Source organism: Microtus ochrogaster, assembly GCF_000317375.1.
Source record: "Microtus ochrogaster isolate Prairie Vole_2 chromosome 14 unlocalized genomic scaffold, MicOch1.0 chr14_random_2, whole genome shotgun sequence".
NCBI classification, from domain to species: domain Eukaryota; kingdom Metazoa; phylum Chordata; class Mammalia; order Rodentia; family Cricetidae; genus Microtus; species Microtus ochrogaster.
The window spans coordinates 3,234,754-3,262,400 of NW_004949097.1; the positions used below are offsets into that span (position 1 = coordinate 3,234,754).

General features: G+C 45.5%; 1 protein-coding gene across 3 annotated transcripts; it reads right to left on the minus strand.

Annotated features, from left to right (window-relative positions):
• Window positions 1-912: 912 nt before the first annotated feature.
• Window positions 913-18,460, minus strand: Arhgdib (Rho GDP dissociation inhibitor beta). 3 transcript variants are annotated; one of them, XM_005364530.3, is made up of 6 exons: window positions 18,369-18,460; window positions 10,279-10,466; window positions 8,995-9,078; window positions 6,413-6,489; window positions 3,750-3,813; window positions 913-1,620 (listed from the first exon to the last, which is right to left on the minus strand). In XM_005364530.3, exons 2-6 carry the CDS (start codon window positions 10,454-10,456, stop codon window positions 1,421-1,423), a joined length of 603 nt encoding a protein of 200 aa, XP_005364587.1. In that variant the 5' UTR covers window positions 10,457-10,466; window positions 18,369-18,460; the 3' UTR covers window positions 913-1,420. The 3 variants fall into 3 exon arrangements, with proteins under 3 accessions (XP_005364587.1, XP_005364586.1, XP_013208228.1); XM_005364529.3 differs by lacking the exon at window positions 18,369-18,460 and adding an exon at window positions 18,246-18,310; XM_013352774.2 differs by lacking the exon at window positions 18,369-18,460 and adding an exon at window positions 18,026-18,090.
• Between the last annotated feature and the right edge of the window lie 9,187 nt (window positions 18,461-27,647).

The following is a 27,647-nucleotide window of genomic DNA, read 5'->3' on the forward strand; positions in this document are numbered from 1 at the left end:
TTGATGAAGGACGTCTGCCTACAAGTACAAGCAGAGCCCTGGGTGCATGCGGTTGCCTAGACATCAAAATGTGTGACAGACACATATGGCTTTTATAGGCCAAGACAAAATAGTATAGCTGTCAAAAGCAACTTCAGAGGAGGAGGGTTTGCTTTGGTTTATCCCAATTTGAGGGTACAGCGAGGAAGGCGTGCTGGTAGGAGCACGAGACAGCCGGTCACGCTGCATCCACAGTCGGAAGCGGAGATGGTGCTGTGCTTGCTTGCTCCGTCCCGTTCAGCTCAGGATCCCAGCATGGAGAGAGACTACTCCTGGGCAGGGTGAGTTGTCCCACCTCAGTGAACAGTCTAGAAGCTCCCGCAGACATGCCCAGAGGCCTTTCTCCTGGCTGGTTCTAGATTCTGTCCAGCTGACAATATGAACAAGAGATCTCACGGGAAGAACTAAAGTCTAGATGTGAAAGCAGAATGTGCACAAGCATTAGTCACTGAGAATTACGGGAAGGAAGACAGTATTGTCAAGGCCGTCTTGCCACAGGCCTTTATGTAATAGACTCAACCAGCATAGACATTTCTTCATTCAGTAGATACTGAGAGCCCATGGAAGAATCCCAAGCAGGAGCCAGAGTTTGACCTGGCCCACAGATCAAGTCTGAGAGTTCTACGGATAGTGAGGTGTCTCAATCTTGGATGAAAGAACTCTAAGCAAATATTATATAATAAATGAAATTTAGAATGGTCACTCTGATTACCTACACTCACTGGCCATTATATTGTAACAACCTGTTGGCAAGGATATATCCATGCCCTGTACTGCAGATCTTACCAATGCCCCATCTGTAAGATGACTTAGGATGCGAGCCTTCTGGTACCATATTTGTTTGAGGGAAAAAGGAAGGGGAATGAGGTCCTCAGTCGCACGAACAGTCACTTTATTCTTTTCCTTTTGTGTTGTTTACAGTGTCTCCCACAAAAGAAGAGCCCCCACGGAATCATTGAACCGAAAGAACCCAGTGGCGAGAATGAACTTCTGAACAGAAGGCAAAGCATCATGACAGCTTGCCTGTTCCCTGGCATTCAGTACTCACATCAGAAGAAAAGGGAGGATGCTAAATGAGACAGAGAACTCCGGAACTCTGGCCCTGCGGCGGGGAAGGAAGTCTGAGGGAACACGCTGGGGTAAAGCCTACGTTTTAAGTCTCATCTGTGGGGACACGCTTGAAGAATGGAGTAAGAGAAAACACATCAATGAGGAGTGTGTGTGTGTGTGTGTGTGTGTGTGTGTGTGTGTGTGTGTGTGTGTGTGTGTGTGTGATAGACTGGATCCAGCTGTGAACAGGGAGGAAGGAGGGAGACCGTGACTGACAAGGCTGGGAGAATCCTTCCGCTGGGGAAGGTAGCGGAAGAATGGGCAGACACGCTCATTCTACCCAATCCTTCTTAATGGCCAGGTTCCATTCCCAGGTGAGGTGGTCCTGCTTGTCGTCATCAGTGAAGAAGGACTTGTTGTGGTAAGTGCCTCGGGCCAACATGCCCTTGGGAGCCTCCTCCACTGGAGTAAGGAACTCATACTCCTCGGGTCGGGGCCCGTAGCTGCCCACCATGAATGTAGCTTTATCCACTAGGAGGAAAGAACGGTCCGTTAGTGAGAGACCCGGGCAACAGAAAAGCAAGCTGAAAATGGGGCATCTGAGAGCGCAGCTGACACGGGTGTGAGTCCAAAGCAACAGTGCCCAAGCCTGGCCAAACAGCAATGTCCCTGGGCATTTTTTTTTTTTTTTTGTTTTGAACTAAGCCAGGTGTGTGGGACTGCACTTCTGGAACCAGGGAGGTTGAGTCAGGAACTCAAGACCAAGTTTGGCTGTTCGTCTAGGATCTTGTCTTTATGACCAAATAATCCCTCCGGACAGTTATTCAAGCATTTTAAAACCCAAAATTCCTTTTAAAAAAATGTGATTTACTTTGTCATTCCCCATAATGGAGATCAAGGTTTAGTAACCTGTGGGTACCAAAAACCAGTCTTTAAAAAGTATCAGAGTCAATTCTGACGATGAAGCCAGAGTATTAATAACTTAAATCAGTGTGGGGAGGGGGGCGACACCTCCACACAGGGCTGAACACTAAAAATGGGCAGAGAGTCAGGCCTCAGTCTCCCTCAGAGCTCCCCAGCTCTGCAGCACATGGGGCCTTCTGTCTTTCTCTATATAATGGACTTTAAGGACCCCTTGTCTGAAATCATTCTAAAGATATTTTAGTTGGAGGGGGTTACTGTACCATTTGGTGGTCAGAATAGGTAGAATTTAGGAATTCAAATGTGAGATGGGAGGGGTCACTTGAAGAACCAGCTTGAGGGGACTGCTGGGTCTGGGTTCAGAACACCTGGACTTGAGAAGTTTAACCGGCAGTGAGTAGCTGTGGGGCAGGGTACAGCTGGCCTTGTAATTGCTGCGCAGTTGGAGGCCCAGCTGCACACTTGCCACGGGCTGCTGGCCACAGTGACTCAGCACAGCCTCTGGGCTCAAAGGAAATAGCAAGTTGAGCTGGGTTTTCATGAGACCAGGTATTAGCAAGCCAGTCAGTGTTTCTCAGGTCCTCAATCTTCTCTGGAATTTAATAGACTGATTTTTCTGTCCTGGAGTCATATCAAATTAATAATTGCTCCTGGCTCCTTTGTTGATTTGGGGGCCTAGGCTATGTTATCTTGTGTACACGCCTGGTGCAGAAAGGAAGACAGGTCAAAAAGGCGTGTGGATGTGTCTGGATTACGTTCCTGCCCAAGGGGTGTCCAGAAAAACAGCAGAGGGAATATTATATTATACTACTTTTTCTCCGCCCTAGAAAGAAATGTTTTCCCATTTCTTTAAGAGATCAAACACCACCTCTCTGTCCCTTCTCTCAATGGAACCCCTGAGGCTCACCCAATACACTGTTGCTCTGCCTCTCTTTCCCATGGTGCCCCAAATACTCACCCCAATACACCGCCTCTCTGTCCCTCCTTTCAATGGAACCTCTGAGGCTCACCCCAACACACAGTCCTTGGGCAGGTCTTTCTTGTCTTTCTGTCATGGTTTTACACTGTAAACTGTTTGTGCTTTTGAATATTTGGTGTGTGTATGAGTGTGTGCGTGTGTGTGTGCGTGTGTGTGCGTCTGTGTATGTGTGTGTGTATTTATGTACGCCCGCACACTCAGGGCAGAAATTGACCTCAGGTGTTCTTCCCAGGTAATATTTGCCTTGTTTTGTTTGAGACAGGGCTTTCTCACTGGTCTCGAACTCACCAATTAATCTCTGCTGGCCAGCTAGTGATGCTCAGGGCCCCCCAGTCTCTGCCTTCCCAGGCTGGGATTACAAATGCATGCCACCATTCTGGCTTGCTTCCAGGGGTTCTCGGGCCTCAAACTTGGGTCTTCATGCAAACACTTTACTGACCGGGTTGTTTCTTCCACTTCTTCACCTTTGACAAACACTTTATGGCCTTTGCTTCAATTTATCTTAGTGACCCTCCCTGTGTATGAATGCGTAACAAACTTGAATTCCGGATTCTGAATGCTCAAGGCCAGTGGTTTGCCTTACCTGAACCTGGCATCCTAAATGCTGGTCTCAACGTCTAGGCCTGACGTACCTGTGTAACTTTGCCTAGAGTGGCCGTGCCATCTGCCTATATCTGTCATCCAGCTCTCGTAAGCTTATAACCGAAGGTTGTTCCAAGCCCGGGGCAGGAGTACCGGTGAGGAGTTTGGACACTCTTACCTTTCATCCCAGTCCGGTACGTGTGCTGAACATACTTCAGGCCCGACACAATGTCCTTGTTCACCTGTGGGTCAGAAGCCCCAGACAATTCAGATTAAAGACCCTGTCTGGTTGTTGTTTTTTTTCTCTAATTTTCCCTGCCCATCCCATTTAGTTAAGTATCACTGTGTTTCTCTGAGAAAGTGGAGAGACCCAATCACAAGACTTCAAGTTGCCACTGCATGTTTAATATGTAATATCTCTTGATTTAATTGCTTTTGGGGAGGATGCTAATTAAAGCATTGTCTCAGTATTCTTCACCATATCTCTCCCTTCTTAGTGGCTTGGGCAATAATTTCTAGCCCTCTCTCCTTAATGCTACTAGCAAAAACACTGTCCTGGTCTCAGGGAAGGTTATAAAAATACCAATGGAAAATTCGATGTAAGTCTGAGGACACCATATCCCCAGAAATGATCCACCTCGCCTATGAAAAACAAACAACGGGCAGAAAAGCGGTAATGGAAAGTCAGGCCTGGGGGAGGCTGTGTAACTGAGATCGGAATCTACAGGGAAGGCTGTGGTCACACCAGAACACCCACCCCATAAATAGTGGATGAAGCCCACGGGTACCCGGCAGGCACATCCAGGTTCTCTCAATACATACGCTATCTACGACACTGCTGCTTTCCCCAGATACTCAGTGAAAATCCCCTAGAGGGAATGGAGCTGTAGGCAGCCTGGCATTTTGTTTTCCATGACTCACTGTATCTGGGCCTGAACTGGGCTGCCCGTGAGTTTTTCACAGTGGTCATGTCTATGCAAACAAGCTAAAGAGGACACTGAGTCATGAGCCGAAGGGCTTGGGGAACTTTCACCAGCAGAAAAATTAAAGGACCTTCAATAATTTTCCCTGTCAATAAGTTTGTCTCTCTGTGCATATGGAGGGCGCAATAGTTAAAACCAAACTTCTAGGGCTGTCATTCATTCTCCTGATGGTGAGATAGACATGCATGAGTTTCGTCACCACGGTGCTCCCCAGAGAAACCGCTTCTCAGAAACATTCAGGGAAGAAAATAGATGGATTTTTATATAGTACCCTCTTCTGCCCATGCCCCTCTCCGCTGGATCTCCCAACTCCTAAAGCAAGACGTTTTGGTTACAGGACACCGAAGACTGGAAGTCAGAGGTACTTCATGTCCTTAAGAGGCAGAGTACGGGGGTGGGGACCCAAAGAATCACCCTAGGTTGGGGTTCTAGGGCATTGTCAACTTCAGGATAAGAAAAAAAAACATGGAGAGAAACAGAATACTTGTAGGTAACTGGTATTATAAATGCACTTCCCTTGAATGTTTGCCATGAAATGTCAGGAAAGATTTAAATTGCTTTTGAAGTGCTCTTTACTGTGATCTGGGCTCCTTCCGACTGCAGCTCCAAGCAGGGACAGGCTATAGGCGGATTCACCTTTGCTTGAGTAACAGAGAGAGAGATCTTGATCTTGACGGAAATGGGGGCAAACCAGAAGTGGGCTGGACTCGAAGGTCCCTCTGTGTCTTGATACACAACCCTGACCTGACAGCTCTAGACTCACCCATACCCATTGACCTCCCCTCATCTTCTTAGGCAGTCAAAATCTACTGGGTGGATTCATTTGTAAACCCAGGTTTCCTAAACGAACAGCACAGCAGTGCAAATGCTTAGCCACTGGACGGATGGGAAGCCGTTCTGGGTGCTTTAGATATGAGGCTTTCCCAGCATCCCAGGGGCTCTGGTAATAAACAGTATGGCAGGAAGCAATGCCATCCACAGGTCAAGCGATGGCTGTGTAGGAGTTAGCAAATATTTACAGGATGAAAAGACCTTAAGCATTTTAGCATGTGGTAGAGTGGCTGTCTGGCCACCTTGAATCATATCCTGCAACCAGGAGAAAGGTGGGTCCAGTGTGCAAACAGAGACAGCAGATGGAGAGTCCCCTGGAGTACATGACTGAGTGGGAATGGGTGGCAGCCAAGGCAAGCAAACCCTGAAATGCAAAACAGTATGTCTCTCGTTTATTTACTTCCAAAGTCAAGGTTATTTTTCTGGGAGCTGTAGTTACTCACTGGGATGTATGTCTATTCATGAGCTGGGAGCTTCCTTTTGGTTTAGTTTTGCTAGATGATCTGCTCGCCTGCTCTACAAATGCCACTGAAATCCCTAGCCACTCTGTAAGGGTCATGGTTCCTGCATCTGAAGGATAACTGAGCAGTTGGAGTATCCTGTTTTCTTCTCCTTTTCAAGGAACCATTTATTTGTAAGATATATCCACAAAGACCTACCACTAACAAAGCTGCGTGATGTAGTGGAAGGAAGAGGCACACACTTTCGGGTTGCCCCTGCTTGCTTAGGTTGTGTAAGGGGAAAAGGGCACAATGCGCAGTAGTGTGTGTCTTATAGAAGTGTCAGGGCACTGAGAGAGGGTGGTGGAGGACAGAGAGGCTGAGGTGTCCTGGCAGGAAAGCTTCGGGAAGCGAGGGCGGATCCCCACAGGAAGAGCTCAGAGGGGAGAGCAGGTTACTTCAGACCCAAGCTGGGAAAAGGAGGACAGCAGCAACCATCACCAAAATCAGTAGTGACGACAAGAGAGTACCAACACAGTCGCGCAAGAGATGGACAGTTAGAGCGAGCGCATGTGGCAGATACTTACTTTGAAGTTAATTTTGACTCTGTACTCAATACCTTCCTTTAGCACAAACGTTTCCTTTTTGAGGGCTTCGAGATCACCTACAGAAGAGGATTTAGAAAGTTAATATCCTCCGGAGCTGCTACATAAAGAATGAAAGCCAAGGTTCAGAGCCTTCTGCTGGGACCTTCTGGGTTGCAAGATTCAAATGGTTCTTAATTCAGATAGCAAGTGAGATTAGTGTACACACACACACACACACACACACACACACACACACACCCTATACTGCCTGGAATCTTACAGTCCAGTTATTAAAAAAACATGGTAAAGAGTTTTCCTAAACGTTTGAGGCCAATGCCAAAAATATACAAACTTTATAATTTGTTGTGAACATAAACCTTTTCCCCCATAACTTCCAGTTAGTCCTGATGAAGACAAATACTTTTTATTATTTGTCAGTCACAAAAAAGTGTCAATCAGCCCTAAAGGAAGGTGAGTTAATATTCTTTCTATTGAAAACTTCATGTAGATCCATAGCCAGATGAAGATGTGAATGTTTTTCTTCAAGAAATATGAGAAAAAATATATAAGAGCATCAGCTATTGCTTTCATAAAATCCATATGTCTTCATCAGACTTTCCCTCCATCAATTCATATAATTGATATTATTATTATTGCCAGTTGGTCATATATGGTATATTACAGCTTTAAAAACTACTTTTAATTTTTATAATTATTTAACTAGGTTCTCATTTTAAGCTTATTGGACTCGCATTTCCAATGTCACATCATCTTATTTTTTTTTTAGGGAAGATCATTTAAATTGTAACAGCTGTAGGGTTCATGATCCTGATAGCTGACTTTAAACCCTGGGCCCTGCTTAGGAAGGCTGTGATGCTTTGTTCTTTCCTCCATACATTTTTTTATAGTTCAATTTTATGGGCATGTACGTGTGTGTGCATGTATGTACATTTATGTATGTATGTGCGTATGTACAAGTCTCTGTGTGTATGCGTGCATATGTATGTGTGTGTCTATGCGTGTGCATATGTGTGTCTGTACATGTGTGTGTTTCACACAGCTTTGGATAAGGATTTCACTTCACAAACACGATTTACTTGGCTTCAGCTCAGCAGCTTTCTTCCCTAGGACAGAAAACCAGATTCGGGGTTTCAAAGACGGAGTTTCCAGGCAGTGTTCTCATCCTCTGGGCACAAGCTCAGCACTGTCTGACTTACACTTCCCAACTGACAGCTGTACCTGGCCACACAGCACAGGGCTGAGGCTGGGTGAGAGACAGCCTGTTTTTGTCCTGGAGAGATGCAGCAATGTGGGGCTGTAAGAGAGTGTGTGTGTGTATGTGTGTGTGCATGCACGCTTGTGGTGTCTGCTCTACTGATTTCAGTTGAACAGGAAGCCTGTCTTCTCAGGCCCTGATTTCCTCCCTCTGACAGAAGAATCCATATAAGGTAAAGCGCACATGGCCTGTGAGAGGGAAGTTCCTGCCGTTGAACTGACAGCCCCAGAGTTGTGCTTTCCTTTGCTTCGGTGAAGCTTTGAACCCGGCAACAGCCTTCCCCCTGCAGATCTACCTTTGATGCCCCTGATTTGGCTTCTGACCCTCTTTTCACCCCCTAGCAGGTGCCTGTTCTTCCATGAAGCCCACCTTCCCTGTCTATGTCCATCTCCTTGAGACCTGCCTATGGAAAGAACACAAAGGGGAAATGAACACTTTTGTTTGTTTGTTCTTTGTAGGAAAACTTGTTTATGGCATGAAACTTTAAGCTTTGGGTGTGTTGAGCAGGGGAGTGTCTATTGTTATTTAGGTGGTCTTAGGGTGTTCCTCCCCTCAGACCATAGCTGGGAGAGGATTAGAGTCTTTGCTGGCTGTCAGACCATCTAAAACTGCAAGCCCTGGCGGGCACAGAGTGTGTCCATATTTCCATCCACAGTCTTTCCTGCGGGAACAGCTGCTTCTTCTTCCACTTGGGAACACAGAGAGGCAGTAAATGTCACACCTTTGATATGTGAATAACTGGGGGCTGGGGAGAAGGCTCAGTCAGGGACATGCTTGCCACACAAGCATGAGGACCCGAGTTTGACCTCCTGAACCCGTGGTAAAAAAGTTTCAGAACTAAATAATCTCCCAAATAAACAAAGCTGGGCATGGTAGCCCTGGAGAGATGGAGACAGGCAGATCTCTTCCCTGAGGCTCTCTGGCAAGACATCCAAGCCCAAGGGAGAGACCACGAGCACTGTATGACACCTGAGGTTAACTTCCTGCCTCCACATGGACGTACACACACGCACTCTGAACTCTTCACATGTACAGGAATTTGTAATCCTAATAGTATGCAAATACACACATGTATATGCACGCCCAAAGGGGTATAACTCTCAACCGTTCCATTGCATTGAGTCTGGAACTGGATTTTTCATTAAACACGGCAAGCAGCGGACACTCAGAATGCAATGGTTTGCAGACTGATCTCAGCATGTATGTTTCCAAGGGCTACCTTGATGATTTTCTCCAGAGAGGATTGGGGACAATTTTCCCTGTGACATATTAGACCCCTCTGAACAGTAGAGATGTGTTCACTTACCAGTAAGGTCCATGGTGATTGGTCCTGGCGCACTGTCACAAACAAGGCTAAGCCGGGTGACAGTCACGTTGGGGACTGTTGGGTCTGTAGGGTTAAAGAGAAAATGTAAGTATATGGAAAGGGCATGTGGGGTGCGTATGGTGTGTGTGTGTGTGTGTTTCAAGTTGTGGATGAGGGAAGAGATTATAAAGAGAAAATGGTTTCTCTATGTGGAGTAGCAATAGAAAGATTCGCTATGCTTAGCTTTGATCCCTGTAGAAATGGCAGAATTGTGATCTTTCTAATTCAGAAATTTGCATACTTTTATATCAAGTTGACACAAGCTAGAGTCGTTTTGGAAGAATGAGTGACCCTCTCTTGAGAAAGTGCCCCCACCAGACTGGCACACAGACAAGTCAGTGGTGTATTGTCTTCATTGACAATTGCTGTAGGAGGGCCTAGCTCGTTATGGATGGTACTGTTGCTCCTGGGTGCTATAAGAAAGCAGGCAGAGACCAAAGGTGGTGGAGGCACACACCTTTAATCCCAGCACTTGGGAGGCAGAGGCAGGTGGATCTCTGTGAGTTTGAGGTCAGCCTAGTCTACAGAGTGAGTTCCAAGACAGCTTAAAAAAATAAAACAAAAAGAAAAGGAAAAGAAAGGGAAAAGGAAGCAAACTGAACAAGCCAGGAGGAGCACGCTAGTAAGCAATCTTTGTCCATGACTTTCGCATCAGTTCTTGCCTTCAGGTGCTCGCCTTGAGTTCCTGGCCCGACTTCCTTTAGTGATAGATTGTGACTGTGGAAGCATGAGCCAAATAAATCAACCCCTTTATCCCAAGATGCTAACTAAGACACAGACTCATCTTAATTATAAGTCTCAAATATCAAGACACTGTCTATTCAGGCCTTGTCACCATATTTTGTTCTGATAGTGTGTGCGTGTGTGTGTGTATGTAACAGAGACACACGCACACAAACACACAGACAGAGAAAGAGAACTAATTATGAAACACCCCCCAAAGAGATAAGACTACAATCATAGGGGCTGATGGAGACCAGAATACAATAATATAGTTGTGGTCTGAAATTCTAAGTGCTTTTTTTGTGGGTGAGTAATCTTTGTCTGCCTCACCTGTGACTCTCACACAGTCTCGAGAGAAGACTTAATTATACAGCCTACAACCTTAGACAGCACGAATAACGAGTGCCTCACCCTCCTCACAGTGTAGCCCAACTGTGGGTGACAGCTGAGCATGTATTACTGGAGACCTTGCCTTGACCCTCCCCATGCGCACGCACACACCTGCTACCACAGGGACGTCTCCCAACAGTGTCTTCTTGTACTTGGTTAGGCTCTCGTCATCTTTGTCCATCTCCTGCAGCTCCTTCAGGGACTTCTGAGGGGGTGGCTTGTAATTGAGCTTGCTGTCCAGGTCATCGTCTCCCTCCTCCAGCTGGGGCTGTGTGTCCTTCTCGGTCATCTTGATTTCTCTTTATTTCAGAGATAGGATGATGGTCCGTTAGCCAGTCGGGTTGCCATTGGTGCCACCCTTGCCTTATTGGAGATCTACACACATTAGGGAATCTTCAAATTGTCCCTCAGCACACTTCATGAAACATATAATCTTTCCAGCTGTTTCTCTGACTTAATTTTTCTTTGCAGAAACAAAACTATATAAATAAATAACTCACTTGTGAACAATACACTCTGGTGAAGAAGCATAATGAACAGCCCCAATGACCAATCATTCCAGCTCTCTTTGCTCCTTTGCTGTTCCCAGTATACAGTCTGAGCTACAGAGCCTTACAGACACACGCAGGGCATCTGTGCTCAGATGGTTGCTTTCTTCTCATGAGCTTATTCTTTCATTGAATAGCAGTCAGATCTTGAAGGTGACACTCGGGAAACACAGACCTCTGACACCTGCCTGGGATATATGAATGGGCCCCATCCCACACTGCTAATTATGGTTTGAGGGCAGACACTGGGTCCTCGGTTTTTCTTGAGTTCACACCCCCACCCCATAATACATATGTAGCTCTGCATTTTATAATTTTCATTGATTGATTTATTTTACTGTGTATCCTGTGTTCTTTGGATATGCCACCAAGCAGCAAAGGACTCAAATTCCTCTTGGCAAAATCTTATGTGCAAATATGTTCTAAGGGGCCTTCTTCAATCTCCCCGGTTCTTTGAGTCCTTACTATATTTTTCTATATTTCTAGTAATCCTGTGCTGTCTATACACTGCAGGTTAGCTGTGAGTGTGGTCTAATAGAAAAATCATAAACTTACTTAAAAGATAATGAGATTTGTTTTTTTAAAAAAACTTCAACTTGATGGTATGACTCGATCATGGCGTTTACAAGTGATGACATTGTATAAAAGTGTCAACAGGTTGGACGCATCTACAAGGTCTCCTGTGCACGGACCACTAATCTTTCCTTCTCTGATCATCGTCTACATTAACTTGAGGGGTGTAAAGAAAAACGAGGAGGAGATCTAGTAAAATTATCCTCATGTGAGTGATGATGAGCGTCTGTGGATACAGATTTTCACAGCTCCGAAGTTAAGAGGTAAAATAGTCCAGTTCTCACTGAATCATTGGGAAACTGAGAACTGATGGTTAAGAGACTCGTTCCTGGTCACGTAGCGGTGAACTCGACAGTGTGTGGCTCACATAGCGGTGAACTCGACAGTATGTGCCTGGAGGTAAAGGGAGGTGCTGCCTGGGAGATGCCCAGGCAAGAATGTCAAATTTTTCATCTCCTCTTGCCCATAGGCACAGCCTTCATTTCTCATAGTCTCAAACCTAGAAGACATTATGTATCACATCTCATTCAGAGTGAAAACACGGTGGATGTCTGGGAATTCTCTGGGAATGAGGAAATTTATGGCTCAATTTGATAGCAGTTAATATGTTACTCATATGACAAGAAGAAAAATAGTTTGGGAATAGAGAAGAACTAAAGCAAATTTGATGGGACAAAAGAAAGAAATGGCCGGAGAGTATGGAGAGGGGATGAAGGAAAGGTTGAAACAGAGGAAGGGAGAGACAGACACGAGGGACCTCTTCATTCATCTTCCAGCAAAACATCAGGGCAAACACCAAAGCCCTGAGTAGCTCTGAAAGACACATTGCAATGCCCAGGTCCGTTTCCTGCACAGAAAGGAAGCAAGTAGGATGGCTCTTCTGATAACCCTGTCTCACTTGAACCACAGCATCACATCCCTCAAAGCCAAGACTCTAGAGATCAGCCGCCAAGACTCCAGAGATCAGCAGAGAAAGCATAATGACTAATACAGCTCACATCCCGGACAGCATTCAGAGAAAAAAATAGAATGAACTGGAAGAAAAAATAAAGAAGGATGCAGTGGGTGGATCTTGTAATCTGGGGGCAATTTAAGGACAAGCTTCAAGAAGCAGATGAAGAGAAAGCTGGATAAGACGAACAGGAAGAGGCAGAGTCTCATCTGGTGGCCATAGCAGCTTAGCAGATGAGCATGGTGGAGAGTCCACAACCTACTGGATAGAGCAGCAGGCTATTTACAAGGACAAGGGTGGCTCAGCGCACAGGAGAGAACCTTTGGGAATATCATTCCATCCTAACAGCTCCCCATTGAAAGCCTGGCCGTTAGATAGTGACATCGCGCCCATTTGTCAGTTCAGGATGACCTCGTAAGCTTGCAAGAGTCGTGATTCTCCAGCTTTAGATTCCAGTTCTTGAAAAGAGTAAGAGAAAGAGGGAAAGAGAGAGAGAAGGAGAGAGGGGAGAAAGTGAGGGGTGGGAGGGGGAAGAGAGAAGGAGAGGGAGGGGGAGAAGGAGGGGTGAGGGATGGTCTCCATAAGACTTGTAAACTTCTAACTATGTGACCTTTGCCAAATCAATTCTTCCATCATTCCATCATCTTCCATCTTATTATCAAATCTGACAAAATTTAAATTTTCGTAATTCATTGCGAACATAAACATTTCATAAAACCAAGACAACTTTTTGAAGAAGTTGAAGAAGGGAGGACAATGTACGGTGTCTGGAATTGGTGCAATAAAAGTGAGCATTTCAGAGCCAATTACAATAATTTGACATAATCATAGCATAAGAAAAAGATACGAGACCCACTGATTCGAAGTTCCTCACTGTGGAAAGATGATTATTATGAGAATACACACAAAATAACTGCAAAGGCAACACTCAGCCAAAGCCTTTTCAGCAAAAAAGAGGTTAAGACTTGTCGGTGGGCAGCCACGGCTTACAAAGGCCTTCACTTCGGAGCATACTGGCATGTACGGTGCTGGTCAGAGGCAGGGAAGGAAGGGAAGCTGGTAGCTTCCGTCACACTCAAGAGACCTAGATGGTCGATTGGTGGCCCTTCTCTTTTGGGAGATGACGGGACTCTTAAAACATGTGATAAGGAGGGATTGAGAGATTGATTCAGTCGCTATGAACACTGGCTGCCCTTCCAGAGGACCTGGTTCAGATTCCCAGCACCTAGGCTGCTCATAACCATCTGTAATTCTAGTTCTGGAAGGTCTGTCACCTTCTTCTTGCTTTTGGGGTCTACATACAAACATGTGTGCAAAACAGTCATAAACATAAAATAAAAATAAACAACTCTTGAAAAATATGACAAACATGGTCTTTAGTCCAAAGAAGAAAAGAATAAAGATATGATTTTTTTTATTTTTTTTTTTAGGCCATAGACTCATGGATTCTGAAGTCCTTCATAATCTTTTTTTTTTGTTTATTTGTTTGGTTGGTTGGTTTTTCAAGATAGGTTTCACTGTTTTAGCTCTGGCTGTCTCCTGGAACTCGCTTTGTAGACAAAGCTGTCCTCGAACTCACAGAAATCCGCCTGCCTCTGCCTTCTGAGTGCTGGGATTAAAGGCGTGCACCACCACTGCGTGGCCTGGCCTGGCCTTCATAATCTTTATCACAGTCTAAAAACTCCAGGTTGGAAATGTGACCTTGGCCCTATAACTTCTGGTGAATGCCGTACAGTCAGTTGCTACAGAGGAAGTTCTTCCCCCCTGAGGCCCTGCCGGATCCTTAAGATTGGACCTCAAAGTCAAGACTGAACTTCTTGACCCGAAATGTTGGCTATCCAGAAGCAGAGGACATCAGGTACTATCCATGGCTCATGAGTGTGGGCTTGTTGCGAGACTGTGCGATCTGGGGCTGTTTATCTTCACATTAAGCAACCCCATCACATATGGAGGTTGGTTCTGCCTCCCTTGTAGTGAACTCTGTGGGCACATAGTTCAGCCTTGAGGACCCTACGTTCCTTGACTTGAGAGATGGGGACCAGGGAACATGGTCTCTAAATGGTATCTCCCTTCAGTGTGCCAGCTGAGCTCCTCTTTACTAACTTTACCTCATCTATGAACATGAGAGAACAATACCATCACTGAACTCTTTAAATTTCATATGACTTTCCGCAAGGTGCTACATTCTGAACTTTATATAACTTGCTTTGCTCCCCCCTCAGATGTAAATCATTTTTCTTTACCTGAAGCTTTTTGTGTCACAAAGACTATCCTAGAAAGAGCCACAAGCAGTTACTGGGCTGTTCTGAGTCCAAACTTAGCAATTCCACGCTCAGTGAAGCCCATGGACTATTGAAAGGAACCACCAGGCACGGTGAGGGAATTTCATGTTACAGAAACAGAAAAACAGAAGAAAATAGTAAATATGGCTTAACCTCAGGCCAATACACACATGTCTGGCTGTTAATACAGCTTCATATGAGTTGTTGGCCATAAAAGAAATTAGATTCTACATTTGTAGGAAATAAATCTTGCCCCTGGTTAACTTAGCGACGTGACCCTCATGTTTGATAAAATGTGGGCTCGAGGAAGGTGGGCCTACTCCAAGCCTGCTACTGCAACAAACTTCTTACAGGCCCTAAGCAAGCTTCTAACATCAGCCAGTGGTGACGGAAAACTGGTCCTCCCCCATAGCACTGAACGGGGGAAGAACTGGCCAGGAGATTATTAATGCATACTAATAGACATTAATCCCTTTCCTCGTCTCCTACCTTGCTGGCCTTGCTAACACTGTGTGTTTTGCGGTATGTAACTGCCTAAGTGCCGAAAGCTTCCCCTGCGTACAAACTGATCACGTCCAGCCCTTTCTTCTCAATTTGTAGTCTGTTTTTCTGAGGAGTAAGGAAGAGAGCCAAGGTTCAGGGACTTCTGAGGGTTGTTTATAAGTGGAGTCTAATGTAAAACTACAAAGATAACTACTGTATTTCCTTAGAAATACCTCGCAGTAACAATTTCATCTTAGACTGACTGAAGCCCCCGTTCACTCTGAACGATGGGTCAGTGGATGCAGAGCAGTGGACGGAGAAATTCCCTCTGGCTCTGGAGCAAAATGCAGGGGCGATTCAACTAGGTTGAAAGGCTGGGTCTTCTGGGGTGTTACCCTGCACATCTGAGTCACTACAAGGAAGAGGTAGCAACTAGAGAAAGGGAGAGTGGTGTGGGGGGCGGGGAGGGATGGGAGCAGGGGATTTCCTTGCAGTAGGGCTCAGAGCAGAAAGCTGGCTTCTCTCTGAAAACTGCACAGCTAATCAAGGCTCCTCAGGCTTTGATGCTGCTGCCTGGTCTCAGGAGACCCCAGCTTATCTCGCGGGACATCCACAAGGCCTCTTGGTTGCTTCTGGAATCACCCCCAGTCCTTCAGTATTCCTAGCTGCATGGAAGATTTGGCCCTTCCTGGGCATTGAAAGGCCATTCTCTACCAAGTCAGCTACTTGGACATTCCAAACTCAAAACTAGATGCAAAGATCCAAGCTAGCAACTGAGAGGGACCCTTCTTGTACGCTGCACTGAAGGTTCTTATGTCCAGAATGGGACATAGTTCTTAAATCAAATTCACTATTTCTCTATTTTCAAAAATCCACCCCCCCACCAGGCTTCCCTTTTTTTCCAGACCAGGTCGCACTATTTAGTCCGGGCAGTCCTGGAAGTCACAGAGAAACCCCTGCCTCTGCCTCCCAAAAGCTATGATTAAAGGTGTGTGCCACAGCTCCTCCAGAAACAAGTTTCACCTTTCCCTTCCTGAGGGAAACGGCTTCTTATTTCCTGCCTCTGCATTCCTAGCGTGCTTCTCCAGCCCTGGTTTTTTTTTTTTTGGTACAGAAGGAGATAAGACTAAGATTTACTGTGCTTCTCCAACTGCCCACACTGAGACACTCTTCTTCCCCAAATAATACTTTAAAACAGTCTTCAAAGTCAGCTGTGCCATGGAAGCCATGACTAGGCAAAAAACAAAAAATAAACAAACAAACAAACAAACAAAAAAACTAGCCTTGAGTAACACAACAGATCCCCAAGGTTTTGAATGAATGAAACATTAGAAGTCAAAGACAGTTTCATGGCCGGTCGAACTTAGGTTATCGGACTCCTAAAGCTTCAAAGACCTGGTGGAGTTTTAACCAGCCTTGGTTGAGGAAATCAAAGCGTTATCAACAGAGAAAAAGTTGGTAAGAGCTTGCTGTATGGGTGAAAGTACTGATGATGGTTCAGGAGCAAGTGAGACCTGGGACCTGCCGCTGTAGGCTCTGCATGAGACTCCAGTCCACCATCCCTCAGCACAGTTCATAACAGAGCGTGCTGCCCCACAAACGAAGGCACTCTATACATGGGCGTAGAGAAACCCTCTTCCATGGACGTTTCCCAAGGCTACCGTTTCCTTCACCCTGCCCGCTACATGACTTCAGTCGAACTACCGAACACTTCCGTGACTTAGTAATCGTCTCCATTTGCTCAGTATGAAAATGTTGAGTTTCCCAATTCCAAGCTTGGCACACAGAGGGCTCAGAGCCAATGCTGGCTGTCTTCTCTCTGCATAATTTTCTCCCCACAGGACTCCTCCTTCCTGCTAGCTGAAGTTAGTCACATTATATTCCCATAAATTCCCCTCAGAATAACTCTGTTGTTCTGAGCTTCCAGTGCAAACAACGCTGCAAGACTACTCAGAGTCGATCTCCCTAGGGACAGACCCATGGTCCCCAAAATGGCCAGGGACAAGGTTCCAAGGGTTGGGAGATGCCCATGAGGCTGAGGCCGCATAGCCATGGTTGTTCCTCATCGGCTGAGCCTAGGCCATGGAGATGGAGAGGGGATGGAGAGAGGGTCTATCAGAGACTCGGGCCTCCCAAAAGAATAAGCTGATTTTGTCACTACACTGTGCTGTATTTGAAACTGGCAGGGAAATACTCTTAGAAATGACAAGATGAACGGCCCCTGCTGGTGAGCAGTCCCCAGCCAACAGGTTACCATAGATCTCTTCTTGAGTCCTCATGTGAGGATTCCATGTGCCAACCCTGACTTCGGGAGGATCTTGTCTTTATGAACGGATGCTTTGGGAGCCTTCCTGTAGTCTACCTCTCTCACTGGCAGTGAGGAACTGCTCAGGGTTTCTCTCAGCCATATCACAACTTACTCCAGAAGAGGGGGATATTAGGACAGGCGGCCTGGGAGGTGATAAGGAGAGGAAGGCCCATCAAGTCATCCAGAAAGCACTTCTAATGAGGCCAAAGTTCAGACCATGGCAGCCCGAAGGCCCACTGACCCTGTTCATGGTTGAGCCCTCTTAGCTTCTCCTAGCCTCTCTCTCTCTCCAGCACCCTTCTCTGTATCTTTGGGTTCCCTTTAGCTCTCCCTGGTGTGAAAGGCTGTTTTGTTTTGGGCAGTAACCGTGACTATGTTTCTGCCCATCCCATTGCAGGAATTTAATTCCCTGCTTTTGCTAATGCCTCAGTACTTGACAGCTTGGAACCATTTTTTTTTTTCTCTTCTCAAACATTCTCTTTAAAGTGTGCTCAAAAACAGGAAACCGCATAACCCCACCCCAGCACAACCCATTATCCACCAGCACAGTACATATCAACGCGGAGGTACGGCTTGGCTTTTCTTTTCCTGAGCTTGGTCAAATTCCAGCTACTGCCAAGCTAGGAAACATCTCAGTGCACCGCCCCCGCCCCATCCCAGGTATTCCCAGAACCCTTCTCTAGAACATTCTCACAGCAGGGTACTTGCCTACCTCCTCCAGTTAGTCTACCAGTCCCAGCCCCGACTTCCCCTTTTCTGCTCCAGCGGTCGGTCTCCTTAGCACTTTCTTATCGTGAAGTTTGTTTTAAAGAACCAGCCTTCTTAAGAACAGCCAGAGCTCATCTGCTGTAGGGCAGAAGCGTGGTTCCGAGATTTCCTGCGTGGGCTCTGCGCCCTCCTGCAGCCTCCCCCACCTCAGGCATTCAACTTACATTCAGGGCTTCGCGTTTTCTTTCGGGTACCTCTGCCTGTCAACTCTGACTTCTGAGTACCGGCAGTTAGAACAGGAAGGAAGTTAGTGAGAGAGAGAGAGAAAAAAAATGTTTTAAACCTACTTGAAGAGGAAACCCTGGGCTGTCTCAAATCCTGTTCCTTTGCACTGCCTATCTTCCGATCAGCCAGCTCCGAGCAGCATTCTTGACAATTAATGACACATGTGGAGCGAGCCAGCCCATGTGACATGGGCTGCATGAGTGTGCATGCGGGGGGATGGTCCCCATAGCCGTGCGTGCTATGAATAACTGTGCGTGCGTGGCTAAGAGCCATAATCTTAGGGAGATATGTGCAGCCCCCCAAACAATAGTGATTAATTTGTAGAGGCTTTGGTGTGTATGCCTAACTTCTGCTTCTACAGGGCTCCCGCCAGCTTTTTTACTTTTCTTTTCTTTTTTTTTTCCTGGTAAGACAATTTGTTGGTAGGAAGTGCAGAGTAGGAATTCTGAATGTTAAATGTATCTACTTGGTGCTAAATATTTCTTTTCAGACATTTTTGGAGCTTTGTTTCCTGGTTCTAGTTTTAAGATGTCGCTGTGTATTGAGCCATAAACCTTCAAATGAAGTAAACCAAAGAAAAAAACAAAACAACAAAAATCCCGCTACCCTTGGCTATATCCAGGAATGCAGATTTGCAAAAGAAAATTCAACTTCATTAATTCATCATCTAAGGCAGAAATCTGTGATAATCACATATATGCTAAAATTGACTTTGCTGCTATTTGAGAAAATGGTTTGTGAAGTCATGTAAATGAGAACAAGCTGCCAAGGCCATATGCAAACCTTTTGAGGAAACAGTGGCTGTGATCTCCACCTCACTGACTCTCCATGCTCCTGTGACCACAGTCAAAACTGCAGGCTCATTAATTTCAGCAGTCAGTATTTGTATCTATACACTTAGTACTTGCTACCTCAACACAGTCAATTGAAGAAACAGCAGTAATTCTGTCTTCACCCAAGTTTATTGGATGCTGTGTGTTCCTAGGTTTATTTTGAAATTCACTGCCAGGGATTGCATTTTGCCCTTAGGGTAATTAGAGCTGGACTGGCCAAGGAGATGGCAGTCGGTCTGGGTGAGAAAATGGACTAACCTAGAAAAAGTATAAGAGGGAAAGCAGTGGGGTTGGGGGTGGGTGCTGCATAGTTTAGGGCAACTTGAACAAGCCTGTGTGCATCCAAAGAAAGGAACCTCAATTGGAGAAATAAAAGCTTCCATAAGTTTGGGCTGCAGGTAAACCATATAGGGCATTTTATTAATTAGTGATTGGTGGGGGAGGGCACAGTCGATTGTGGGGGGTTCCACCCTGGTCTATAAAAAAGTGGGCTGAGCCGGGCGGTAGTGGCGCACGCCTTTAATCCCAGCACTCGGGAGGCAGAGGCAGGCGGATCTCTGTGAGTTCGAGGCCAGCCTGGTCTACAAGAGCTAGTTCCAGGACAGGAACGAAAAGTTACGGAGAAACCCTGTCTCAAAAATCCAAAAAAAAGAAAAAAGAAAGGTTGAGCACACCATGAAGAGCAAGCGAGTAAGCCACACTCCTTCCTGACATCTGCTTCTGCCTCCAGTTTTTTTTTTTTTTCCCTGTTTGAGTTCTTGCCATGGCTTCCCTCAGAGATCTACTATTCGTAAGCTAAATAAACGCTTTCCTCCTCCAGTTGCTTTGGTCACCGTGTTTCGTCGCAGCAATAGCAACCCTAACTAAGACAGTGTGCGTGCCTGAAAGCCAGCGTTTGGAAGGCCGAGTCAAGAGGGTCTCAGATTTGGGGTCAGGCCTGGGCTACATGGCTTCATAGTAAGGCCACCTCACCAGTAATAAAAAACAAACAAATAAATAAGCACCAAACAAGGGAATAGTACATAATTAAATTCAACCAAGTTAAGAAAACCCCCAGACAGAGCCGTTTTATAAATTTCAAGATAATATGTAGGTAGAAGATCACCCATCAAACACAGTGGATAGCTGTACGTTGATAAAAATGCTCTCAAATTGGAGCTAAGAGCCCACTCAACAAGACGAAGAGCATGCCAGGTACTGAAAACCTAGCTATCTACTCAGTGGTGGTGAAGTCATGGTTACTGGAGGAGAATCTACGGCGATTCATTTACTAAAGCATCATCATCCCTTAACAGCAATCCTTAAAGGTTGTTCTTTTACCCACAGAGAAATCTAGTCTCTACCCTTCATCAAGAAAACTTCTTTTTGGAACCAATGGAGACCACTATGGATAGACCACCACCAATCAAAATACAGACTTGCGGAGCCCAGTATCAACGAATACAAAATACTCCCACATCCGAGGCTCAGAAAACATTGCAGGAGAGGGTGTGGAAAGATTATAAGAGCCAGATGATCTGGGAGTTTGCTGTGAGACTGACTAGTAAGGTCAGAACCCACACTCATAAAGTCTCACAAACACGACTGCCTGAACGTGAGCTGGACAAGGACAACACTGATGGGCATGCCAAAGTGGACTGGAAAAACCCACAAGACCCTACACAGAGAACTCCAGGCAACCGAGGAAAAACTGGGAGTGGGAGAGGTGGTCTTCCCCAAGGAAGAGCACACTCATTAGTTGCCTAGTGCCAATATAGCCCTGAAAACAACATGCAAGTAACATTATACAGAGCAAGCTGGTTATATTTAGGAATATATATATTCATGTATATATGTGCATATATATATGCATGTGGTAATAATGGGAAAAAGGTCAAGTATTTGAGTGTGTTTTTATGGGGAGTGGTAGTGTTTGGAGGCAGGAAAGGGAAAAGAGAAATGTTGAAATTGTATTCTAATCTCAGAAATAAAAAAATGTATATGATTTACCCAGAAGAAAAAGAGGAACATATTTATTCATTTGATACTATTTGTTGGGTATTTCTCTTTCAAACAGTGTTGGGGTATTGAGGTACAAGGAAGTCAAACCTCTGCAGTCTGGGGTAACTTACGTTCCCAAGGGCAGACAAAGAATAACCCATACATTAACAGAATAAAGCATACTTAGGACTTGGCGGTGGTGGGGGTCAGGGTCTACTTGAGCACACCCATTTCCTGTGTTAAGAGGGCCAATACCACAAGTTAGGCCTGACTGTCCCTGTTGAGCTGAACCCAATATGTTCTGGTAGTCTGTGTTACTGGGGCACTTTAGGGAAAGATATCAGAAGGCAAAAGCTGTAGACTCTATATGATCTGTGTAGTCTCTACACCACCCTTGGAACACAGAGAAATTCATCATTTTTATCAAGATTTCAGAGGGGTCTACAACCTTGAAATAATAGAGACTACTAGGTCAATCGTCATTTTGATGATAGATTCTTGGAAATTGTCCTCCCGTGAACAAACGCTGGGGGTCCAGGGAAACTGGTAGGACCTGTGAAGAAGTTTTTATAGGAGTCATTGACCCCAGTTGACCTCTTCCTGTGTTTTTCTGTGGCAGGTCTTTCTTTTATTTACCAGAAGAGAAAATGGAATGATTTCTTCAAAAAAACTGAAACAGCAGACACTGCCCTTCCAGCCCTTGCTGGGAAGAATTAATTATTGACCAAGGCTCCCTTCCCCGTTTGTCTTCGTGGTAAGAGGATTTCTGTTTCAGCACACAGGCAGGCTAATGCCAAGTGACACCACTAAACTTTACAAACCTGCTTAAGAATTTTCAGAACAACGATGAAACCTTGGAAACGTTCTGGCTGTTTCAAGGGAATATGACAGAAAGGTGAATCCAGAGAAATCTTGCTTAGGGTCACACTTTTGACAGGGGCCTCCGAAAATGTTGACCCCCCCCCCACTCCCACCCTGCTGGCTGCTGACACAGCAATGACTTTGCACAGACATGGTTCTTAAAGGACATAAAAAGAAGCAGGCAGAGAAGGTTTTCTGCCCTAACCTCTGCCTGCTCTGAAGTGTGTCCATACATACCGGTCTCCGAATGGGGGGCGAAAAGCTGCTTCTGACCACACTGTCGGCATCTCTGGTGGCATTCCCCTCCCCTCCACTCCAATCCCCACCCCACCCCACCCCATCTCTTGTCTGCTTCTGACCCCACTGTGTTGGTTAGCACCCTTGGTCTGATCACGCCCCTCTCCTCCACTCCAACTCCTACCCCCACCCCATCTCTCATCTGCTACTGACCCCACTGTCTTGGTCAGCACCCCCAACCCCACCCCATCTTTCATCTGCTTCTGACCGTCAACACTCTTGGTCTGATCACACCCCTCCCCTCCCCTCCACTCCACTCCACCCCCAACCCCACCCCATCTCTCCTCTGCTTCTGACCCCACTGTCAGCACTTTTGGTCTGACTTTCCCATCTAAGCCTCAGTTTTCTCAATTGCAGAAAAAAGGTGTATTTTCTTTGTTTTTTGAATATATATATATTACAAGCAACAGCACAAACATTCACATCAGACCAATTCGGACAGGATGACAGTGACCCATCTCATCTTGTCCCAGGCCCTTCAGGGGACTGGCCGTCTTGGAGCTCTGATTTCCTTGATAACACCTTCTGGGATCCTCCTGAGTATCTGAATGAGGCTCTTTTATTGTTCATTTTTGATTTTCCTTTTTGAATGGGATGACTGTGCTATAAAATAGCAGAGAAAACACAAATCCCAGTCAATGCACAAATTAGTAACAGTCATTTATGATCATGTGTGAGTATGATGTAGGACACACATGTATTTCCTCCAACAACATACACACACACACACACACACACACACACACACACAGAGAGAGAGAGAGAGAGAGAGAGAGAGAGAGAGAGAGAGAGAGAGAGAGGGAGGTGGGGGTACTGCAGGTTGTAAAAAGTCTTGAACATGATTAGGTAAAGGAAGTATGACATAATCCTAGACCGTGAACTTGATAATAATATAAAGGGGAGATAGAAAAATTTATAACTTTTGATAGGATAGGACAAATGAGTTTCCATGCGTATTTTGAGGACAAAAATGAGGATCTAGGGAAGGCTTCTTGGAGAAGGTGACCGCAGTGCTCCGTCTGAAGAACAGCTGGCACTGACTGGGCGGTACAGGAGGAGGTGTTTGGTGTGGAGCAGACGGGTTAGCAGTGGCCTGGTGGCCTACAGTGGAGCAGCTTGCATAAGAAGTTTGTAAGGACCTTGCTGGCTTTTTGGTTTAGCAAGCTTTTTCATTGACTGCCAGCTCACAAATAATGGCATGGAGACTTATTATTAATTATGAGAGTATGGCCTTAGCTTAGGTTTGTCTCACTAGTTCTTACAACTTAAATTAACCTGCTTAAAAAAATCTTTGTTTTACTATGTGACTTTTTACTTTTATTTCATATTGTATGTTCTATTCCCTTCACATCTTATCAGTGTCTTTCCCACACCTCTGAAGTTTCCTCCTACTTCCTCTCTCTGCTCAGAAGTCTTGTCTACACCTCTTCCTTGACCTTCAGCTCTTTATTAAACCAATCACAGCAATATATCTTCACACAGTGTACAAATATCCCACAACACTTTGGCTAACTCGAGATGGCTGGAATGGATGGTTTTGGACATCAGTGATCCCAGAGGCAGGAGGATTCTGCATTTCAGGCTATCCTGTACTACATATCCAGTTCTAGGCAGAGCTTGGGCTAGACTTCTCATAAAGGTCAGAGCAGGGCTGCCAGAGACGAGGTGAAGTGAAAGTCGATAGAATGTAAAGTGTTTGAAACATAAGGCTGAGAAACATGTTTAAGAGGGGCCGGCTCAGCCAGAGTCTAGAGCACACTAGACCACACTGGGACATAAGACATGTTAGTGAGGAACTTGGGCTTGATGCCTGCAGCGGTGGACAGCTACTGAAAATGATGGAGGAAGGTGATATGTCGGGTTTTCACATAGTTGGTGCACAAGATCCATTCAGTTCTGTAGGCATGGATGAGAACATTCAACACGGAGGAAGTCAGATCTCAGGAATACACAGGAGAAACTGACAAGTTGTCTGATGTCCATGTGCTTGAAGGACACATGGCTATCATATTTCCTGCTAGGGTCCTTGGTGTTCCACTCACTGATCTGGAGCACTGGAAAGGAATGGCAGCTGTGTCAGCAGAAATAATGGCTTGCGTTTGGCTCTGCCGAGTGTTGAGTTTGAACTCAGATGTTGTTGGTAAGGTTAATTCTGTCCAACAAGACAATATATCAAGCTTGGGTTTTGATACCTGGCTCTGGACAGGGGTTTAGGGCCAGCTTTCTGCAGCAGACCAGCAAATTATCATCACTGGTCTCGGGCAGAGCTTCAGAACGGGTCAGACATCTCCAGCCAGGAATCTACTGCAGAAAGCATTGTGGCTTTCACTGTGATGTTGACGAAATGCTTGCTTAAACCAGAGAAACAGACAAGATCACTCAGAAGGAATGAAGAAAAAAAATGTCCCAAGTCTGCAGAAATTCGTTTAGCTCTGTTTCAGATTCATAACCTACTGACTCCTGCAGCTGTTGCTGGCACCCTGGTCCTCTGCTGTGCCTCAGTTGGACCTCCGGAGTGCCTCTTATATATTCCCCGTCTATGGTGGTATCTTGTTTGTGATCTAACAAATAAAGCTTGCCTGAAGATCAGAGTGCAATGCTAAGCCATTACTTAGCCATAGAGGCCAGGGAGTGGTGGCACACACTTTAAATCCCGGCACTTGGTAGACAGAGGTGAATTTCTGAGAGTTTAAGGACATCCTAGGCTGTGTGAGATTGAATGTGTCTAAAAGAGAAATAGTGATTACACAAAGGTGATCCCAGCACTTGGGATTCCACGCCTTTAATCCAATTACTAGGGAGGCAGAGATATGTCTGGGTGGAGACAGGAACATAGGCGGGAAGAGACAAGAGCTCAGATTTAGTCTAAGGTTTCGTAGAGAGAACATTCAGTCCGAGGTTTTGCAGGCACAGGATTTCCCCTTTGGTCCGAGGATTTAGTAGCGCTTGCTGCTCTGCTTCTCTGATCTTTCAGCATTAACCCCTATGTCTGACCCTGGATTTTTATTAAGACCAATTAGAAGCCGTGCTATACCCATTTCCACAATAGCCTGTAGCACTAGCCCTACAACACTCAGCACAGACTCAAGACCACAAATCTTTCAAGCGGCTAGGGACCATTTATCCATTTGGAATAAATGGGGGTTGTGGGTGGGTCTCAGGTGGTAGACTATTTGCCCACCAGCATGGAGCTCTGAGTTTGATCCCCAGGACTGCAACAAGCCAGGTGTGGTCACACATGACTCTAACCTCAGAACTCAGGAGGTGGAGGCAGGAAGGTCAGAAGGACATGATACATTGTCTCTAAACAAAAAAGGATGGGTAAATGGAGACTTTCCTGTGGCCTACAGGTTGTTTTGTTGTGTCAGTCAACCCCCAAGACATGCCCCAGTGATCCAGAGAGTCATACCAGACGTGATGTTGGTCTGTGTGACCTACAGAATATGGCAGAAGTGATGGTGTGTCACTTCCAAGGCACATCATGCCCATTTTCCTGGCCCATCTTAGATCACCCATAGAGTGGAAAACTGGGTACTAGGACATAATGATACTAAATGCCCTATGGAATAGTCTACAGGGAAAGAAACTCCAGCCTTCTGACCAAACCATGTGAGCAAGCCATTCTTCAGCAAATCCTACTGGGCTGTGCCACCAGAACCGGCAAGTGAGCCATTCTGGAAGCAAATTTCATGACTATAGATGACTGCAGTTCTGGCTGATAACTTGATACATTCTAAGGCCCTAGGCAGGAGCCACTTAGTTGTGTCCCTGAACTGACCCTTAGACATCCCCAGGAAAGATAACATGATTATTGTTGCCCATCCAAGTTTGAACTTGTTTTTCATGTAGCACCTGTAGCTGGTTTTTGTTTTACTCTTTGAGGACCCACCACCCAGCTCCCAAATAAATACACGGAGACTTAAGTCTTACTTATGAATGCCCTGCCTTACTTGGCTTGTTTCTAGCCAGATTTTCTAACTTAAATTATCCTGTTTCTCTTTACCTGTATTTTGCCTCTGGGTTTTTACCTTTCTTTATCGTATATATCTTTCTTTCCTTTTCACTCAGAGGCTGGCTGTGTGACTGGGTGACTGACCCCTGGTGTCCTCCTCTTCTTCCCCTTTTCTTACTCCTTCTTTCTCTTCTTCTTTAGAGCCTTGATTTCTCCTCCTATTTATTCTCTGGAACCCTACCTATCCTTTCTCCTGTGTAGCTATTGGCCATTCAGTTCTTTATTAGACCAATCATGTGTTTTAGGCAGGCAAAGTAACACAGCTTCACAGTTAAACAAATGCAAAGTAAAAGAATGCACTGCATTTTTGCATCCTTAGACAAATATTCCACAGCATCAACGAATGCAACACATCTTAAACTAACATTCAGCCAAAGGTACCAACTGATTAATGCACTCATATCTGGTTCCTCGAATACTCTAAACTCATCCTCCTACACTTGGCTGCTGTTTGCTCCCTTGCAGACTCTTCATAAGAAATTGTCTCCTAGTGTGGAGAGGGATTCTCTCTGCAGGAATGTGCCTTTCCCTAGATTCTCATGCATAATTTGCTTCCTGACTTTATATAGGTTTCTACTCAAATACGAAGCCACCAAAGAGGTTTTTTCTAACTCCACATCTAAAGTAGTGAGAGGCTGGCTGGATGCAGGAAAAGGCACTTGCTGGCAAGTCTGATTATCAGTTCTATCCTCGGGATTCCCATGGAGGAGGAGAGAACCGACTCACACAGGTTGTTCATACACACATGCCGTAGGATGCATGCACTCCCAAAATTAAAACATGCGATAAAAATTGTGCTCTCTAACCATCTATAGTTGTTTTCATTTATGAAACAAAGCATCTAAAATTTTTATAAATATTCCCCTTAGTATTTTTCCATTTCTCCCCGAGAATGAGAGTTCTCTGGGGACAAAGATCACGAAGTCATAAACATACACGCACACACATGCACATATCTATCCACAGCTTTTTCAGGGGCTAGAGCCTTGCTCACACTCATTGTAGGCTATCAACAAACATGGAGAATGAGTGTGAGATCACACCCAGGGGAGCAGGATCTATGAAAGCGGAAGTTATAGGTACCTGGCATGGGGAAGAGGAAGAGGAGCTAGAGAGGGCAGGATGGCTTCAAGTCAGAGGAGGGAGAAGTGAGGACAGAGCAGCCAGCGCAGTGGACCCAGGCCTACATTTAAGCTTGGCACAAACATTGATTTAATGGCTTCTGTGTTTGTTTCTTTGTTAAATATTTAAGAGCCAGAATTTTTAAGCAAACTTTGAAGTAATGACAGGTTTATAGCAGGCCGTAAAGAAAAACACAGTCCCTTCTGTGGCTGCGTCTGCCTCCGAGTGTTACATCG